The sequence below is a fragment of the Pseudonaja textilis genome, chromosome 2 (assembly GCF_049901715.1).
Source record: "Pseudonaja textilis isolate UNSWEBS1 chromosome 2, rPseTex1.2, whole genome shotgun sequence".
Lineage (NCBI taxonomy): Eukaryota > Metazoa > Chordata > Lepidosauria > Squamata > Elapidae > Pseudonaja > Pseudonaja textilis.
In genome coordinates this window covers 80,605,154-80,625,241 of record NC_141991.1, presented here as the reverse complement: position 1 = coordinate 80,625,241, position 20,088 = coordinate 80,605,154, and the positions used below count along the sequence as shown (strand labels likewise).

The 20,088-nt window shown below is 36.6% G+C and overlaps 1 protein-coding gene across 7 annotated transcripts in view; it reads left to right on the top strand.

Annotated features, from left to right (window-relative positions):
• Positions 1-12,454, top strand: part of P4HA2 (prolyl 4-hydroxylase subunit alpha 2) — a 53,710-nt gene extending 41,256 nt beyond the window's left edge. For 4 of the 7 annotated variants that reach the window (XM_026696458.2, XM_087924426.1, XM_087924425.1 and 1 more), the window contains 7 exons: positions 824-894; positions 1,337-1,436; positions 2,980-3,033; positions 7,168-7,227; positions 9,179-9,247; positions 10,633-10,729; positions 12,053-12,454. In XM_026696458.2, the coding sequence (XP_026552243.1) occupies positions 824-894; positions 1,337-1,436; positions 2,980-3,033; positions 7,168-7,227; positions 9,179-9,247; positions 10,633-10,729; positions 12,053-12,123 (522 nt within the window). In that variant the 3' untranslated portion in view covers positions 12,124-12,454. Of the gene's footprint in view, positions 1-823; positions 895-1,336; positions 1,437-2,979; positions 3,034-7,167; positions 7,228-7,293; positions 7,360-9,178; positions 9,248-10,632; positions 10,730-12,052 lie in introns of all 7 variants that reach the window. The other 3 variants (XM_026696455.2, XM_026696456.2, XM_087924423.1) reach the window with 1 other exon arrangement.
• Positions 12,455-20,088: the final 7,634 nt, after the last annotated feature.

The window sequence follows — 20,088 nt, the reverse complement described above, 5'->3', positions numbered from 1 at the left end:
CTGAGCTTGGTTTCCTCCTGCAGATATTTCATTACTAGGTTAGGTACCATTATCAGTGCTGACACGAGAAGTGAGTGTTGTTGCCTCGTTATATAGAACAGCTTGTGGTACTGGGATTTACCCATTTCTCCCTAAAATCCTCTGAGTTCCATACACTGTGGCCTGCTTTCCAGTTTTGGGACAGTGCTTTTGCATTACTTCCACTATCATTACCAATCCATACAGGGTTAAGTGTACCTATATCTAGCATGAGGAACAGATAGGAATCCTATAGCATACACCAGCACTTTACAGAATTATAAATTCTCACTTAATAACGCTAATTGGGACCCCCAACTTATGATTATTATTATGAAATAATAAAATGGAAAGCCAGCAGGAAGGTGGAAAATGGCAATCATGTAACTATGGGGATAGCGATGACTACAATTACAAGGACCACTTATAAATCTCCTTGTTCAGCAGCATAGTAATTTTGGATGGTTGCTGAACAAGCAATCATTGAGTAAAGTCTATAACCCCTCCTCCACCTACCAAAAAAAATCCTGTGGTATGAGCTTGAGGTGAGTGCCAAGGAAGAAAAACCACTTTTCCCATTTCTAAACCCCAAAGAGTCAAAACTAAAGTGATGAACTTATTTACCACTAATGCAATACCTTGCTTTTCAGAACATAGAACAAACTTCAGCTGTAATACTGCACAAAATACTTCTTGCAAAAATCTTATGGAATGTTTAGGAATAAAAATGAAAGATGAGTTTGGCATGGTTTTTTTTTTTTTGATACTATTGAAGTTAGTAAATCTTGCATATTTTTTGATACAGTTGGCAAGAGCTACAGTCCGGGACCCTAAAACAGGTGTACTAACAGTAGCCAACTACCGGGTTTCCAAAAGGTAAATTGTGTAAAAATGAATTTCATCCTCTTTTTTTATAGAATAATTTTAAAATATATTGATTGATAATAAATTAAAACATTGAAATGCACATCATTGAAAACTTGGCCAATAATTAAAACCCTATAGAATGAAGAACTATTGAAATGGTTAGTATTTTTGATATTCTTAATATTTTATTCTATGGTATAGATTTTATGTATTATTATGTATTATCTTTTACAAAGAAATGTAAAACCTACAATTTCAAGTTGCAATATATTATTATGTAAACTATTGCTTAATGATTAAAAACTAAACATTGTTTTTTTGAAGAAGTACTGTAAATGTTAACTCATTTGCAAAGTTGAGTGAAGATGTGAAAGGAAGAAAATCCATGTGCCTTTTAAATTTCATGAATTGAGGCTTGTAAATTCCTGTACACAATCTCTTTTTCTGCAAGTTCCTGGCTGGAGGAAGAGGACGATCCGGTTGTTGCCAAAGTAAATCATCGAATGGAGCAGATTACAGGATTAACTACCAAAACAGCTGAATTGCTGCAGGTAAGTATGTTACCTTTTATCTCCTTTACACAAGGCTCTGCCTCCTGTCTTGAAGCAGAACTGTATGAAATGTGTTGAATGTGTAATGCTCTGAATATTATGAAACAAAAAGCAGGGGGGCCCCAAAAGAGAAAGATCATCTTCAAATTTTGATTGAGATTTTTATAATTGAAAATTCTACGAACAGTAATGGCTGGCAATAACATTTAACAGGAAGCTTCAGCTACATGTGCAGCATACCTGCCCATAATTGCCCCATTTTTTAAAATCCAGTATCGGCTTTTTTAAAAATTAGAACAGCAAAAAAAGTCTACATTTCAAATCCAATAGATTCCCATCAATATTTATTATGCATGACCGTGAAATTGTAGCTGCTAATTCCTCAGCTGCTGTTGATCTTCATTCTCAATGAGTTATTCCCAGGAACCTAGGATGCCTTAATCATCATTTCAGTACATTATTGCTTTCCCTCAGTGAGAGTCTTGTTGCCCTGGGTAAATGTCTTGTTGGTTGTACCCACTGCTGCTTCTCTGCGCTCGCCTCTTGCCATTGGGTTTTGCTTGTTCTCCTGTTTGCTTGCCAGTTTCACAGGTTTTGCCCTTAAAGCACCCTGTTCCTCCACTTGTTGCAGTTGTGGTTACATATTAATATTATTATTATTGAATTTTTATTCCACCTTTTTTGATATGGTCAACTGAAAGTGGTGACCATATTCCTGCCTCCTATTTTCACCCCACAACAACCCTGTGAAGTGGTTGAACTAAGAGTGACTAGCCCAAAGCCACCCAGCTGGCTTTCCTGCCTCAGAGAGGCCTAAATGTCACATTCTCTTGGTTTCCAGGCCAACACCTGACCTAAGGAAGTACGTTAAGAGTTAATGCAGTTTTTGACTGACAAACCTTGACAAAGAGCTGAGATTTCAGACTTCTGCACAACTAGAATGTCTTCTACTATAAAGATATGACGATCAGCTCTCCTCCATTTGTTATTTTTAACATAGCTTAAGAAAAAATGTGAAACAATTCAAGAATAAAAAAGCCAGTTTCCCTATATTACTTTTTCTATATCATGTCTCATTCCCTGTGGACTGCCACTGTCTTCTCAAAACTATTTTCTTTTCCTTGGTTTATCCTATGTTAAATTATAAATTGATAAAACCAATCCTTGGGTGGTAATTAAAACAGCAAACATATTAATATTGTATTACATACATACATATATCATATGGAGAATTCCTTGCCCTGGGTAAGAACAGGAAATTTGACTAGTATGTGACTAATGCAACAAAACCAATCTTACTTCAAATTCACACTATTTTATCAAGATGAGATCTCTAAACTATAATCTTCCTTGCAAATTAACCTAGTGTTACACACATCTCACCAGTTCAGAGAAACGTGCACTGTATTGTTAGAACGGTTTCACATAAAACTTTATATTGACGTTTAAAAGCAAAATGCATTTTGAAAGATCACCATATTTTATTTTGCTTAGAAGATTTTGCTTTAATTTTGCTAATATATTATCCTTTTATACATTTTAGGTTGCTAATTATGGCATGGGAGGACAATATGAGCCACATTTTGACTTCTCAAGGGTAAGATTTCATATTTTAGGTACTTTCCCCAATTATTGCTAAGTATATCTGATACCATAAGGGCTAAACTTAGAGGTGAGGGAAACTCCTAGTTAGTTTCAACTATTTTTTTTTCTTTGTGCAAGCAAGGATAGGGTGGGATTGATTTGGTTCATGGTTAGAGCATTGAATTAAAGAAACTGTATTTGTCCCTTACTAGCACCCTAATTTAAATTGTTCCATTTCCTAGAAAAGTATTATCAAGAAAAAAAGGTTCACTGAAATACATATTGAGTGTGGGGTTAACCTTCACTTTCCACTGTCATAACTGATTTATTCAACCTCCCTCTAAAGCTGTTGTTTTTAATATATAAAAAATAAGATTTTAGGGAATCCATGTCATCTTGTGTTTGGCTCACAGGATGACTGTGAACAACTACTAGCATCATATTCATGGAAACCATTTTTTCTTACAAAATATGAAATATTACGATGTTTGCTAGGTAAGGATTATATTTAAGCGTTTATATTTGGAAGAAACAAACGGAGCGCAAGGAGAGCACTATGTGCACTTCTGTATTTTTTCTAAATTACTTTCTCTCAGTTAGAAAAATTAGGATTTCTTCCCATAAAGTATTTTTAATTATAAGCCAAATGGTAAGTAATTAGTCCAAGATTGGATGTAATGTCAAAGAACTGCAACCACCCTTCCCCTAAAAAGATATGCCCACCCCCATCCCTTTCCTGGCAAATATACATTATTTGTCTCATGGCAGACAGTTTTTCTAGTTTTCCCAAACTTATATGAACCTAAAATGACAGTAGTGTTTTTTAAAGATAGGTGTATTAAGGGATGTGATTAGTAGGCTGCTTATTGTGTCTGAGGTTTAGGCAGAGAACTTCAAAAGTTCATGCGTTTTGAAAAAGAGATGTCATTTACTAGCCCACCTTTTCCTGGAAAATCTCCCTCATGATCTGGAAAAGAAGAATATCAAGAAACAACGCTTTGGGTTTTCTTCCAATGGTGTATTTCCAGCCATCTACATGTTAGCCAGTAAAGTCAAATGGGGATAGGAAACACTTGGTAAGAGTAGATCACATTTCTATTTCGGCTACCTCTAGAAGAAGTTAATTAAGAGGTAACCATCTATCCCATCTAATACATTGTTCAGGTTCCAACTGAGAGGTAGAGATCTTTCAAATCATAGTCATGTTACTTCTCAGAGGTTCTGTAATAGAGTTGGAAGATTGTTGAGGTGGTTCCAATTTTTACAGGGTCAACAATTACACGTTAACATTTCCTGCAACAAACCATGCCCATCGCTGAACATCCAAAGAGACATATGTGTAGGTTCTAGATACACAGAAATGAACTGAATCTCTAATTGATTCATTTTATGGCCCCCTTCTTGATATCTCTTTCCAATTTATCATAAATTGTTGATACGAAGTATGGCTTTCAAGCTATCTATATTATCTACTTAATAAACATATTTAATTAGCTTATAAATCAGCATATCTTTAAATATATTTGGTGAAATGCTTTGCTAAAGTCAAGATTATATTTGTAGCATTCCACAAACTATTATTATGAAAACAACTCAATTAAAAAAAAATAGTCTCAAAATAGTTTTAACTTCTTAGAGTAGCACTATTTCTTGACTTCGTTTTTCTTCCTTTCTTTGTGTGGGATCATGCCATACTGTATAAAGACATGATAAAACAAGCTATTATCTGATTGCATCTCTGTCAGGACAAATCTGTTATTACAAATTGGTGGATACTTAAAGCTTCTTCACTAAAACGGATCTGTGTAAGGGAGGCAACAAAACAATCAACAAGATATTCATTCTTGGATGATATGTAATGCTTGGAATTTAGTTGTCAGCAGCCAAGTTTGAGGAAAGTCAGCAGCTGGATTTCTTAGGGATTTGGACTGGTCCTCCAGGCTCTGTGTACAGCACAGGTTATGACTTGAATCCATTTGCTATTACTTTATGATAGTTAAAATTTCCAAAGTAGTTGTATAACTGTTTATTGATTGATTGATTTAAATTTATTAGCTGTTCCATTCCAGTCAACTCTGGGCAGCATACAAAAATAAAAAAACAACAACATAAAAATAGTGATAAACATTAAGTCAATAGGCAGCCCAGACTAAAATTCTCTTCTAACAAAATCCAGAAAAGAAAACTGGGTTCATTAAACAATGGCAGACATCAGGCCTGGGATTAGAGGCAAGTTTTAAAGCTTTCCAGAATCCAAGGAGACAGTGCCATCCTTATATCAGAGGAGACACTGTTCCAGAGGGTGGGACCCATAACAGAGAGAGCATACTTGCTCAGTCCCCCAAGATGGTAACATTTAATGGAGGGGACCTGAAGCACACCACTGTTGGAATGCATTGGCTCAGCAGAAACAATTGGAGATAAGTGGTCTCACAGGTGTCTAAGCCCTATACATATAGAGCTTTATAGATAATAAACAGCAGCTTGAATTGCAGTTGGTAGCCAACTGGCAATCATTGCAACTTAGGCAGAGCTTCTAAGAGTCTTCAATGAGTTGCAGATGACAAGAGCTACCCCATATCTCCTTCCCTGAGATTGTGGCTGGTGCCGAACCTGAAACCCAGATGGGCATATTTCGAAGAGAAAGACCTTTTCCTCCAGATTTATTACACACCAATCTGGCATAGATTTATTACACACCTTCACAGGCAGTCATAGCTTTGCTTATTTGTTTATAGATTATTCTACACTTATAAATTTTTTTGCTACTGATCATAAATTATGCTGAAGACCAGTTTTCATTTATTTAAGAGCTGTTATGCTGTTTTTAACATGTTGTTATATTTATATATTTAAATGGGTTTTTAGAATCTATCCTATTCGCTCCCCTCCATCCTTTTACTATAACATTGTCTCAAAGTTTCAGGTGTAATAACCAGATCAGAAAGCTTGGGGATTCCTGTGGCATTAATGTGCCATGATATCACACATTTATTAATGCTAACTATATTTTCCAGGAACAATTCTTCGTTGTAGTTCCAGAAAAACAGCATTCGCTTAGCTGAAAGCATTGCTGCTTTTGTCATCCATCATAGCATAATATCAATAAAAGCTTGAAAGAACCTTGCTTTTAATAAAAAAATGTTCGTTTCTCTTACATTGTTTTTTCCCAAATACAAAGATAAAGAGAGTTGCTCTGTGGCTAGTTGGGATTTAGTAACATAGCATGTTATTTTTTATTTATTTATTTATTTTGTCAAAAAGCTTACAATAGAAATAAGAAGAAATAGGAACTAATAATTGGGGACAATAGGACAGGGACGGTAGGCACAATTGTGCACTGATGTTCCTGTCAGACTTTTTACATTCTTGGCTGCTGATCATGAGGGGGAAATGGCACTTTTGATTTCTATTAGCTGAAAAATACCTTTTCACTTTTTATAGTGCAAAGAGTGATCATTCAGCCACAGGTTTACCAAATATACTAATCCAATAGTGAAAAAAGAAACCTGATGTATTACAACTCTCGTCATTCACAGAGGATTCACAGAGATTTAATTGTGCTAAACCAAAATGTGTTTTGTTTATTTTTGGCTAAGCACATTGTGTGAAGCCACCCATGGTGGTTTGTAACTTTGACCTACAGTCTCAGTATATGATCTCAGTTGTGACTTATTCAGAAAGCCATGGTTAAATAAACTATGAGGGTGAAGGTTCGTTCTCCAAGCTTGTGGGCACCCCTGATGTGAAAGTGTTAAATATTGTAGCTCTTTCTATCAGGATCTCAGTTTTTTAGGAAATTTCTTAGAAAATGAGTCAGAGAGTGAACCTTCACTCCTCATCTTACGCCCAAGCAACAGATATTCGCCACTATTGTATATAAACTATGGTTTAGCATAGAGTGTGGACTAAAACAACTGCTAGTTTGCAGACATGATTTTTGAACGTGTTAAATTATTATGCTATTGCATCTGAGAATTTGACTTAAACCTGCAACCCTGTTCATATACACCTGAGAAAAAGTTCCTAGAACAATTGGGTGCACCTAGTTTCTATTAAGATTTCTGAACAACCTCCAGGTCCTATTTCCAAAGCAACAAACCTGCAATCAATTTGGAAGTTGGGTTAAAGTTGTTGTTTGTTTCAGCGACCCTTTGACTCCACACTCAAAACGGAAGGAAATAGGCTAGCAACATTTCTTAACTATGTAAGTATCTTTGTATTCTTATCCTCGTGCTTGAAATTTGCAGTTTACTTTTATTTAATTTTATAGAAAGAGGAAGCTGATGTTTTCAAGCGTTTAGGGACTGGGAACCGCTTGGCCACTTTTTTGAACTATGTAAGTATGAGAAGTTTTGGACAAGTAGAGTAAGACTTGTTTTTTTTTTTCTCATGCCACCATTTTAAATGGAATGAACTGCATGATATTTTTTAGAGACTGTTGACTCAGTGTTAAATGAAGTCATAGTATCTGTAGAGATTTAGTTTTCCATTTTCATGCTTCATGTATACTATGAAGTTTGGCTTAATTGTGCAAAGGAAATTGGTGACTAAAATACATTTTTAAGAGTGGACCGTTTGTGATAATTGATTCAATTTTGGGAACCCATTCAATCATTATTATTTGTGCAGCCACAGAATCTGTTCTCATTTTACTTGCCATGACGTGGAAGGGTTAAATATTGCACCTCTTTCAATCTGGATCTCATTTTTTAAAGATTTTTCTTAGAAAATGACTAATAAAAAGCACTAGTTTATTCCAGGTATGTGCCTGTAGTGCAGTTATTATTACTGTTACTAGTCCATTAGAATATCACTTCTAATCTGCAGTCCAGCAATTATGGAGCGTTCATTAAACCTAACAGGCATTCATTCAGCCTTATCCTTCTAAAATCATTGATCCAGAGAAAGAACTGCTGATATCTTTCTGCTTGCTGTTGCCAACATCCAGCTCTAATCATATTTTGCCATTTTAACTGGAAGACACATGTGCTTAAAGATAACCATGATAAGGCAATTCAGTAGAATCTCCAAAGAAGCATGGAACCAGAAAAAAATTGGATATTTTACTTTCAGTTACCATGTCAAGGTTTCGGTTTCTTCCTAAATTTTGCAAAATTATCTGACCTGTATAATGATTGCATCTCTTTAGGGGTGCTTCATTGTCCCTAAATTAAAACATGGTAGTTTTAATTAGGTAGGTCTGTGTTCCATCAGTTGAATGAAATCCAAGTTATAGAACGGGATTTGATTGCCCCTCTATTTCTGCTGCAGCTGCCTGTATCATTTGAAGTTGGAACTAGTACTAGAATTACAGATGTAGAACTACAGATAGAGCAGGAAGTTCATGGACTTGCTACTCTCTTGCATGAAAAATAACACAATTTAGAATCAACCATTGCATGAAAGTAGTAACTCCTCATCTTAGTTAAAGTTAAGGCACTATGTATGAAAGAAGTGCTTGGATTCTGTAGCATCTGTGGGTAAAGCAAAATAAAGCTGTGTTAGTTTCATTGCAGTGTTTCAAATTCATAGAGATTGCTCCGAGAAGCACAGAATTAAGCAGTATCATTAGAGCTCAGGCAATTTTTCAGATTACTAAGGAAATGCATTGGCCAGAAGACTGGAATCTTTATTCTCTGATTAGTAATATAATCCCTCCAAAATCTGGAAGAGATGAAAGCTGCAGTCTTCAAGGCACATACAGGCAGGGCTGGGATTCAACCAGCATTACTACCGGTTCAGAACTTACGTTTTATATTTTAAAAAATCACTATTTTTAATGCTTATGTTCCTGTTAGGTTTTTTACTCCTAAATATCTGCATCCAGAGGCTTTCTCTCTCTCTCTGTTAAAAGATGTCATGGATGCTTCTTCAAAACTTTGAATGTGGCTTCCAGAAGCTCTCAAGAGGTTGCTGCATAAATTTCTAATATGACAGAATGGGAATTTTATTATGAAATATAGTACAGTATAGTAGTCATATTTCAGTTCACATTTTTGTGTAAATTAAATCAAATTTTTGTTTTGTCCTGGCCCCATACACCTCTTGGGATGTAGCTTTCATCCTGCAAAAGAATGCAAATCGTTGTTGGGTAAGAAAAGAGTTGATGTGGACTCAGTGGAAGATCTTATAGGTGTCTCATTTTCCTTTCTTAGATGAGTGATGTTGAGGCAGGAGGTGCAACAGTTTTCCCAGATTTTGGAGCTGCAATTTGGCCCAAAAAGGTAACAGATGTGCTTTTCTGTAACAAATGCTTTCCTACTAGGAAGGTGAAAATTAAGTTTGGTTTCTAGCTCTATTTCTTTAGAATCTATTGATCTGCAGAATTTCTACTCAGTTAATCATTCTGGATAACAAGATTGTTGCAATGAGGTATTTGTGGTTGCTATCCATAAGTGAGAACATTCCAGTGGGACAGCACCAGTCATTAAATTTTAGGCTGATTCTTACTTAGACAGCCTTCCGGTGTATTGAACATCATTTTAAATCTGTCTTTGCCGGAAAGAGGTTTACAAGGTGTATTTAAGGAGCATTATGTGTTTTTGTTTAATTAAAGGGCTCCATGTAATTTTACTTTCCAATAGCAAATTTTACTTTCCTCCTCTTTGCTGTATGTTAACACTAACCCCTGCCCTGCCCCAGTCCTCAAGCAGATTAGAAGTTTACAAATCAAATTAATTAATATTTGCAGTGGGTCTTCCATAATATTCCACAGCTTAGCACAATAATTGAATCCAGCCAATTTGACATATTTTTCCTTAAAAATTTAAGGGGATCCATTTGTGTCACATTAAAATCAATGCAACCTGCATCCAAGAAATGCTTGTTTGCTATAAATGCATTTCTCTTCAGCGAAGAGCAGTACTGTTTCCTAAATCCCAGTTCATACGGATATTAATGTTATGTTGGTTTAAAGGGCCTAATTAACTTTTCTCCAAAGCCTATTTTTAATTTAAATGCTGCAATTGTCAGCACCATGTTTCGGCATAATTTCTGGAATGGAGATTTTTTTTGTCTTAATCCTACTGCTAAAATAACTTAGAATGACCAGTAATTTGTAGTTAATAAATTTAATACATGAGCAGTAATTTGCATTACCCCTATATTTTTGCAGCTTTAAAAATGTATTTACAAATTAGCTGCAATCTTGATTCTAAGTAATAAAAGAACCTGCAAGACCTGTGTATGTTCATGCCATATATTGTTTTTCTTATGATTGGTTATGAGTTTCGTCATTTCTAGAGAGCATGAATTAGTACCATGTTAGTTGTAGTGCCCCTTAGACTTCGGTCTAGGAGATGATTTTGGATCAATCACTCTCTCAGCCCTGAGAGGGATATAATAGCAAACCACTTTTAAAAATGCTTCCAGGACAACTGCAGAGACTTCTCCAGGCAGTCACCAGGAGTTAAGGCTATCTTGAAAGCACACATTTCCTTTTGCAATTTCATTAAAACCAAGAATGGGAAATATTGTAGATATGTTCCAAGATATTAAGACAATAACTAGGTATGAGTGTCCTACTTATTCTTCTAGCGGTTTTAAGTTAGATGAAAATGCACTCAACACTGAATTTATTTGAAGGAGTAAAGTTTGTTGTTGTTTTCAGGGGACTGCAGTTTTCTGGTACAACCTTTTCCGAAGTGGAGAAGGTGATTATCGAACGAGACATGCAGCATGCCCAGTGTTAGTAGGCTGTAAATGGGGTAAGTAAAAAAATCATATCTTTGTTTTGGGAAGCAAGATTTAAGGTTAGTCAAACAGCTAAGGAACACTGGATTATTTTTGGTATAGGATTTTTGTCTTGCTATGACACATTCTTGGACAATGTGCTCCCACAATGAGATTCCTTTGCTGTTAGCTTATGTCTAAAATTTTGATGTTCATTTATAGGATAAGAAAAATAGAAAATGCTATCTGCTATAATACTGACAAGATGTGAATGCTAGCTGGGAAGAACGTAGCATTTCAATGAAATTTTAAGCAGCAGAACATTTGAACGTTCAGAGTTGCATGTAGTTGTCCTTAGCATCAGTCAGATATCATTTAACAGGGAATACTCCTTGTATGAGCACTCCTGTTAATTCCCACCCACCGAGGCCCACTGAAGTTTCTCAGATTGCATTGGCTCTCAGTTGGCATATTGTGTTCAGTGCAACCATATATGCAGGATGTTGGGCCCTAAAGTGCCTATCAAGAAGCAATCATCATAAAGTAATTGTGGTACGGGGAGAGGGATGGCAGGAAGACTTGTATATCATCATGCCAGAGTGAACTAAGGGTGATTCTAAGAGTGACACTTTTATAAGAGTGTCATGATCCATCTCCCTTTCTGTTCATGGGGTGTAATATTAGATATTAAACGCTCTCATTTGCATCGGCTCTAGAAGAGTTTTCCTCAAGTTGAGTGTTCTCCAGATGTGCAATTGCTGAGAATTCTGTAGTTATCAAAGTTGGTGAAAACTGTTCTTTAACCATATGGAGCCCATTGACAGTCCTTTGGAAACTTTCCTTACCATTCATTAATTGAGTTGGACTAAAAAGAAATCATTTTTCCTTCTGCATTTTGAGAGCTGGATAAAATGGACAAAATAAATCAAATAAAGCTCTTTGCTACAAATTCACTTGTGCTCAACTACTCAAGGATTCAACATGAAGAGGTAGATAGGTGGCATATCAAGCTATCTCCCAATGATTCACACCCACAAGCACATCGTATGAATATAGTGGCCAAACATTAAATGTCCATTTATATGAATCTACATTCAAAACTAGATTTAGAGCAGACTGAAATACTATTATCAATGTTATATGTGAATTATCAGTCTGTATGTTGTCAATTAAAACTCTATTCTCTAAAATGTGATACAGGAAAGTCGCAGGTAGTTCTGCTTTTCTTACTATATTGATTGCATTTGTCTATAATTTAAAGTATTCGTGTATTTTTAGAGTCATACAATGGCTGAAGATGCTTAGTATGACAGATGGCAAATAATGAATAAATGTAACCATCCTGCTTTTTTTAACAGTATCAAACAAATGGTTTCATGAGAGAGGAAATGAATTTTTAAGACCGTGTGGTACAACAGAAGTGGACTGAAACCAGCCCAACCATATTTTCCTCTTCTGCTGTTAGCCTTCTGCATTGTTCAGTTCATTTCTAAGAAATGACCTCTTCTATGAAAACGACAGCATTATTTATTGAAGAAAGGCAGCATCTCACAAGAAAACAAGACAGCTCTTCAGATAGTTGGTGCTATGTCCTTATATATGGACACTGTCATTTCTCTTCTCCTTTCAGATTCTGCAACATCCAGCAAGATGATACATTACACATTGGTCATAGAACATTTTTTTTCAAAATGTATATTTTGAAAATGTTACTGTATTTTCTAAGAAGTGCAACTTCGATTAAATCTTTTTAAAAAGAAGCCACATGTGTCATGTGTGCTTAATCTGCAGCAGGTGTTGACATTTTTCCATTTGTTCATTCCCATGTCACTAGCTATTAAGTGGGGAAGAGGAAGCCAAGGTGATTTGGGCTTCATAATAGCTACAAATATCATTTGCTGCAGAAGCAGGAAGAAGAAATCTCATATAAGTGAAAATCATGGCTTCAGATGAATGTGCGTAGCAACATGTCAGCAGGCTTCAAATCATGCTTTGGGAAATATATCAAATATAAAGATATCACAATTATATCACAAATATATAATGTATATTTGTTGGTTTTTCATCTGTGGCTAAACTGAAGGTAGGCATAAGAATTCAGCCATGAGAACTGTTATTTCATAGTGGAAAATGAGAGGTTTTTGTTTTGTTTTTTTAACAGAAAATTTATTTTATTATTAAATAAAATGTCTGCATGACTGAAGAAAAGGACGATTACGTTAGTGATTCATGGCCATATAAGCATCTTTTTCCATTCACTGGGGTATTTTTTTTTATACTTTGGAAGATTACAGAAGTGATACATACCATCATGACATCAGGCAAGTGAGTGGGATCGGTATTGTTCTGAATGTTTAAAGTGTCTTTTGGTTCTGTTTTGCACTTAGCAGGGGACAACAGACCAAAAGTCACCTTGTGATTCGTGGATCACAAGTGGCTTCTTTCCACCTTTCTTGGAAGGAAACCTCTGTCCTGAATACCTGAAGCTCCTCCCTTTCCCAGCCTTTCCTTTGGAGAGAACAGCGTTTTAGCTGGGAATAGGAACCCGCTCATTTCTCTCTTCCTTCCCTGGTTGTATTATTATTTTTCTCTCAAAAAAATGTAGGCTTAGTCAACCAATTTTGCGGTATCTGGCTGTCTACAGAATTCTATTGTATTATAGTTGTGTTTTTTTTAAAACTGCAAAATCCTATGAAATAATGTCTTTGCTGTGAGTGCAGTGGGCGTGAAGCTGAAGGCAAACACAAAAACCATAAAATGAAGTTACTTTGGATCCATACCACATGTTCAAGTTACGGACTTTTGAAAATGCTCTCGTGGGGAAAATTAAAACATCTAAAGTGTTCAATGGTTCGAATTATTGCTAAAAATAATGATCAGCTGGCAATTCCACAATGCTGTACTGCTTAATTCTTAGAAAAGACTTGGAGCAGATGAGAAAAAAATACAAAAGTTTAGAAAACATTCTCTTGGAGACATTTGAGACTTTAAGTACATGCATATTACTACATTTTTAACTATAGCAAACATCACTTTTTGACTTAATATAGAAAGTCTTATCTACTATAAAGAATATCTTGATAAGCAATATGGCTGTCCACATGACCTTGGACACTCAGCTCCCATCTGTTGCAGCCAATGCCACCTTCCTGAGAGCAGCAGATCTGCAGAGAAAGACTACTCTAAGGGTTAGGTCTTTTCCTGAGAAGCACTGGCTCTTTTCCTTTCATCTCTAGCTGCGGGAACTCTCAGTAACCCTATTCATAGCCTGCATATACTGGGAGGAGGCTCTGAGTTAATCATCTGCTAATGATTGTGAATTCAAATAGTGTGACTACGTGATAAAATCTGCAGATCATTGTATGAAAGAGCAAACCCCTGCAATACTCTTAAAAATAATACCAGTCAGTGAGTGGGTGTCCATTTATATTAAAAGAATTGGGACACACCCAATAAAACAAATGCTGCTTATCTGTGATTCATTGAAGAAAGTATCGGGCTGGTTTCATACAAAATGTTGTGCTAGAGAAAATGCCGTCCTCAAACATCTTTGTCCCATGACCACTAAAATAATAAATGCATTTATTTGATCACTCCTCCCTTTTCCATGAATAAAATTGTCAGACTGTGTAAACTGGAGAAGGTAGCTGTCAATCTTCCATCTGCATATGTGCAAGCTTAACTTTCAAGGCAAGACTCCTTTGACAACTTTGTGCTCTTAGCAATGGTTCCTGCAACAGTCCTGGGGAATGTTGTGCTTGTCCATGAAGTATAGGAAATGCAGCCCTCGAGGTGCCAGCTCAGTGCCAGGACATAGCATGAAGTCACTCTTGGAAAAGGGAAAGTTGGTGCTAGACAAAAAAGCCTCCATCTTGGCCAGATGTTTGTGGGTAGCACTTGGGAGCCGCTGCTGAGAGCACAAAGGCTGTTGAAAGAGAGTCCTAATGCCTGACTCCCACACTCAACCATTCTAACACCAGCTGTTTGGTGAAATCCAGGAAGGCCAAGAGAGAGAACAACCCCTCAGGGTTGCTCCCAAATCTAGATTAAACAAAAAAAAAAACAGAATGACAAACATAGTAAGCTTATATGCTTTGGCTTGTTTGATCATAGTGTTCTTGTATCCCACTTCAAAATGTTCGTTTTGATATGGCTGATTCATAAACTCTTTATTGAGGGTAGATGTGTTAATATCTGTAACTAGAGCTGTTATTCAGATCGTTTTTCACATCCTTCAGAGTAAGTGGGCTGATTACTAGATAAAATTAATGTTGCATGAAGATATGAGAGAGAGAGAGAGAGCGCATGTGTTGCCTTGCTTCAAATATTATTTTGATTTTAGGTAATTTGCTGACTGACAGAAATAATGAGCTTCAATTCAAACCTTTATTATCAGAGTACAACATGTGTACAATGGGATGGGCTGAGCCTCCCTTTGTGCATCCCCCCCAACACAACTCACAGTAAAGATAGAAAATCCTGAACTCAGTGAATCCTACCAACAAACACACAATCCTATTGCACCATGTGAACTTATTCCACATTGCACCGGCTCCGCAAGTCAATCGTATTATGTTATTTTAAGCAGGGGTGGGATTCTACCAGTTCGCACCTATTCTCTAGAACCGGTTAACATTCTAAGCAGTTCAGAGAACCAGTTGTTAGAAGAAATTACTGGCCTAATCCCGTAAGGAAGGCAGGAAGGAAACATTCTGGTGTTGCTTACAGAAACTGCCTCTCCATTAACCCTTTTTACATTCTTGACAGGACTAGACTTCCTGTCTCAGGAACGTCTCTGAAATATTTTCCCCCTCCTTTGCTGGTACTTTACTTGTGTCTCCATTCAAAGTTACAATGGCACTGAAAAAAGTGACTTATGACCATTTTTCACATTTAACGACTGTTGCAGCATCCCCACAGTCATAAGAGGCCAAGCGAGGAGATGTGTGCCTCGATGTGAGTGATATTGAGTTGGCCACACCCAGCCAATAACATGAGCACCAAGCCATGTCCACCCAGTCATATGACCACCAAGCCATGCCCACGAATTAAGCCACAGCCACAGAACTGGTTAAAAAATTTGAATCCCACCCCTGATTGTGAGGTTATTTTCCATTCAAGAGTCTTAACAGCCCATGGATAAAAACTATTCTTCAGCCTGTTTGTGCAGCTGCCTATTCTTCTATATCTCCTTCCCAATAGTAGGAGAATAAAGAAGTGCTGACCAGGGTGTGAGTCATCCCTGAGGATTTTCCTCACTCTTCTAAGGCAATGAGCCCTAGCGATGTCATCTAGTGGTATCAGAGGACAGCCCACAATGTTTTGTGCTGTGCTCACCATGCTCTAGTGTTTTTCTATCCGCGGCTGTCAAGCCAGCATACCACACTGTAATGCAGTGAGTGAGGACGCTTTCTATTGTGAGATGGAATTCATTTCCACATCTTGGCATTTGCACATGGGTTAAGTGTACGTTTTTGGGGAAATGCTAGATCTCAGTTACAATATGGGTGGGAAGCTCAGAAAATGAGTATTGATATATTTTCCTCCTTTAGACCATAAAAAAAGATAAGGAGTGAAACAGGATTTGGAAGAGAAAAGCAAAGTTTAGGGCAGAGGAATCGAACTCACTATGAATTGACAGAAGCTGTATGCAGACTCTTCATGAAGACTACCATGTCCAGCTTCAATTTTCTAACATTGTCAGTAAGTAGATTTCAGAAAGTAGGACAGATAGACATCAAACTGCAGTTTCGTATTTCCTTCCCTGAAAGTTTTGACTTGTGAAGATGATTAAATCTGTTGTTTCACAAGACGATTAAATCTATCTTGCTGAAAAATTTTCCTTTTCAATACGTTCAAAAAAAATCCCTGGCAAATCCAATTTTTTAATGGTTGGTTGATGTTTTCTTGGGTGTTTAGTATATATTTAGAGAATCATTTATCACATTGGTACACATGAGTGCCAATTTTAAATCAGAAAATTAGACACATTCTCAAAATAAAAGATAACGTGCAAATTTGTTTTGGATTCTAAACAGTTTTATGTACAGTCAACATTTTGTTCAACTTTAAGATTTTATAAAGACCAGGCTATCCTACTTTGAAAAATATAGATCTACATTTTGGAATGAGTAAAAGGCTACCACCTCCTTCCTTTTGTCTTTAAACAAAGTTTTTTCATGTTGGACTATAAAATGAAAATCTTTCACGCTCAATGTTTGATAAGAGTTTCCCAAAAAATTTAGACAAGACAAATTCTCATACTTGACGAATTCATACTAAATTGCTTGTTAGCAACACCATCGTAAAAGACTCTGATGAAAATCTGGGAGGAGGATATTATTACTGGTACATTCGGTAATAAAAGCAAAAATAGGCTAAGTTTGTAGGTTCGATAAAAAGAACCGATCCAATACTTTTTGCTGTTTGAAACATTAAATACTAACCACCGCCAATGAGGGTAATAGGACAGGAGGCCCTGTAGAAAGTTTGATTCTATCCTTCAACATCCAGCCACAATTACTATATAATTAATATCTACTGTGATTAGGTTGGGTGGGTGGGTGGATGGATGGATGGAAGAATGAATAAATGAAAGAAAATTGTGAAAAGAAACAATGCTCCAAGAGTATTAAGAGCCCATAAGAACCAGGCTCCATGGCTCACTACTGTGATTCAATGTATGGCAGCTTTGTTGCATCCACCTGAACAACCAGTTTTCTGCTCAGAATGCAAAATCCGAAACCTCACTGCTTTCCTGGGCCTGAAAGAGTAATGCTTTATTCCCTTGGATTATGCTCTGAAGCACAAAAATACTTTGCCTTCTATTTTTCTCTTTAGTAATTGCCAAAGGGACTCTGACCAGTTATATTGAGATAAAAATGTGGACTGATATAGCATAAAGTTTTGAATAGTCGAGACTAAGCAGACATCTGGTTCCCATTACGCTATTCAAAATCCTTTCCCATTTATATTAGAAATAATTAAGTGAAAAATAAAGTTATTCTTTTTATGGTCTTTTATCTACAATACTAAGTGCAGCCATAACTAAGTTACGAAAAATATGGCAGCAAAAAGAAAACTCTGGTTCTTTATTGCATCCAACGGTCATCCAACTTTTGCAGTTGAGTTATAATAGACCTATTAAATACAGAAATGACAGAAATTAGTAGACAGAAAAAAAATGCAAAGCAATCACTTATACTTACTTTCAAAGCAATGATATAGTTTGTGGTGAATTCTGTCATACTGATACTAATGGAGAGCTATTATCTCCCTCCCCTTTCTTAAAAATACTGTTTAAACATTTATTATGTCCATTGTCCAAATACTTGCATAACCATTCTCTCAATTTTTCTATGGAGAAATTGTATAACCCATGTCAAGTTCAGAGTCTGACAGAATCCTGAAAGCATTTTATGAGATCTCTTTCTTATTTGCAGAATAAACAATAGGATACCTAAATTACAGTTCATAAAATTTCTAAAGGGTTTTCTTTTGGAAAAAACAGCTAAGGAGGAGAGGTTGTTCAATACCTGTGGTCTTTGCTTCCTAATATCAAGCAAAGGGAATTTTCTTTGCAGGCAATTTTGGTCCCCAGCATTTTCAGTTTATTTCTGCTCTCAATAAGGGCTGTGAAAGAAAACTATTGACTCATTCTTTCCTAAGCGAGTAGTGTAAATCAGATTAGAGTATATGAACTGAAAAGTAACTGCACAGAAGTAACTGCACATATAGAAATGGAACATTTATCTCAGTGATCAAGAAAATGCATTGCTTACAGTAATAGGCAGGAGGTTGTTGTGATTGCCATCCTAAAAACAACAGAATTGTAGGACTGTGGAAATGATTAAGATGTCATTATATGGTTTACACCTGAGAAAAGATGGGTTTTAATGGAGTTCCATGTGCCTATGGAAGAAGTTTATTTTGTTTATTTATATCCCGCCTTTATTATTTTTATAAATATCTCAAGGTGACGAACATACCTACCTAAACACTTTCGTCCTCCTATTTTCCCCATAACAAGAACCTTGTGAGGTGGGTTGACCTGAGAAAGAGTGACTGGCTCAAAAGTCACCCAGCTGGCTTTTTATGCCTAAGGCAAGACTAGAACTCACAATCTCCTGGTGTCTAGGTCAGAATAGAATAGAATAGAATAGAATAGAATAGAATAGAATAGAATAGAATAGAATAGGAATAGGAATAGAATAGGAATAGAATAGAATAGAATAGAATAGAATAGAATAGAATAGAATAGAATAGAATAGAATAGAATAGAATAGAATAGAAAAAAAAGAGTTGGAAGGGACCTTGGAGGTCTTCTAGTCCAACTCTCTGCCTAGGTAGGAAACCCTACACCACTTCAGACAGGTGGCTATCCAACATCTTTTTAAAAACTTCCAGTGTTGGAGCATTCACAGCTTCTGGAGGCAAGTTGTTCCACTGATTAATTGTTCTGTCAAGAAATTTCTCCTTAGTTCTAAGTTGCTTCTCTCCTTGATTAATTTCCGCCCATTGCTTCTTGTCCTGCCCTCAGGTGTTAGATGTTCCCAACAAACACACCTTCCCCCAGCATCTAGTTAAATCACCCTTTCTAAACTGCTCCTTGTGAGGAGGGGTGGGGCTGCTTCTCTGTGCCTCCTCTGTGCCTCTCTCCGCTTGTAGTTGTTCCTGATCAGAGATGGAATGGAGCCTGTCATCTCTGCTGACTCTCTGCAACTGCTCCGCTCCTGCAGGCAGCTCTCCGTCAGGTTGGCTGCTGCCCCCCCTCCCCCCCCCCGTCATTGCCAGATGGGCCCTGTGACTACCTCATCCTCAGCCCCTAGACTCTCAGCTCTTTTGGAGAGGACCATGTCCTCCCCATCAGATGGTCCCAGTTCCAACTCATCCTTCTCCTCTGAACCAGGATCCAACAGAGCCATGACTTCCTCAACCACAAGTCTGGATGGCTTCTTCTTCCCTTACCACATGCTCTTTAGCTGTATCCAACCCTCAAATGTCCAGATAATTAGAAATTCTGAATTGGTAGGCCAAATGCATCCAGAGTTAATCTCTCATACAAGCTGAAAGTTGGTATCATGATGTATGTTTTTGAATATCCCTAATACACTGAGCACTTTTTTTCTATTTTAATGCTTTATGCTGAATTAATATTCTGGAAATTTTATTTATTTATGCTACATTTTATATAAATGTTTACAATTCTTATGATTAAAATTTTATAATCTTGATAGAAAAATGATGCTTTCACTTCCATAACTAGATTAAACAGGAATATTTTAATAAGTGAAACTGGAAAATCCTTGAAAGGAATTATTTTGTTATTTCTCCACATAATCATTACTAGTTACCACACATCTCGTTCAACAATGAAAGACCTTCTTAATATAAT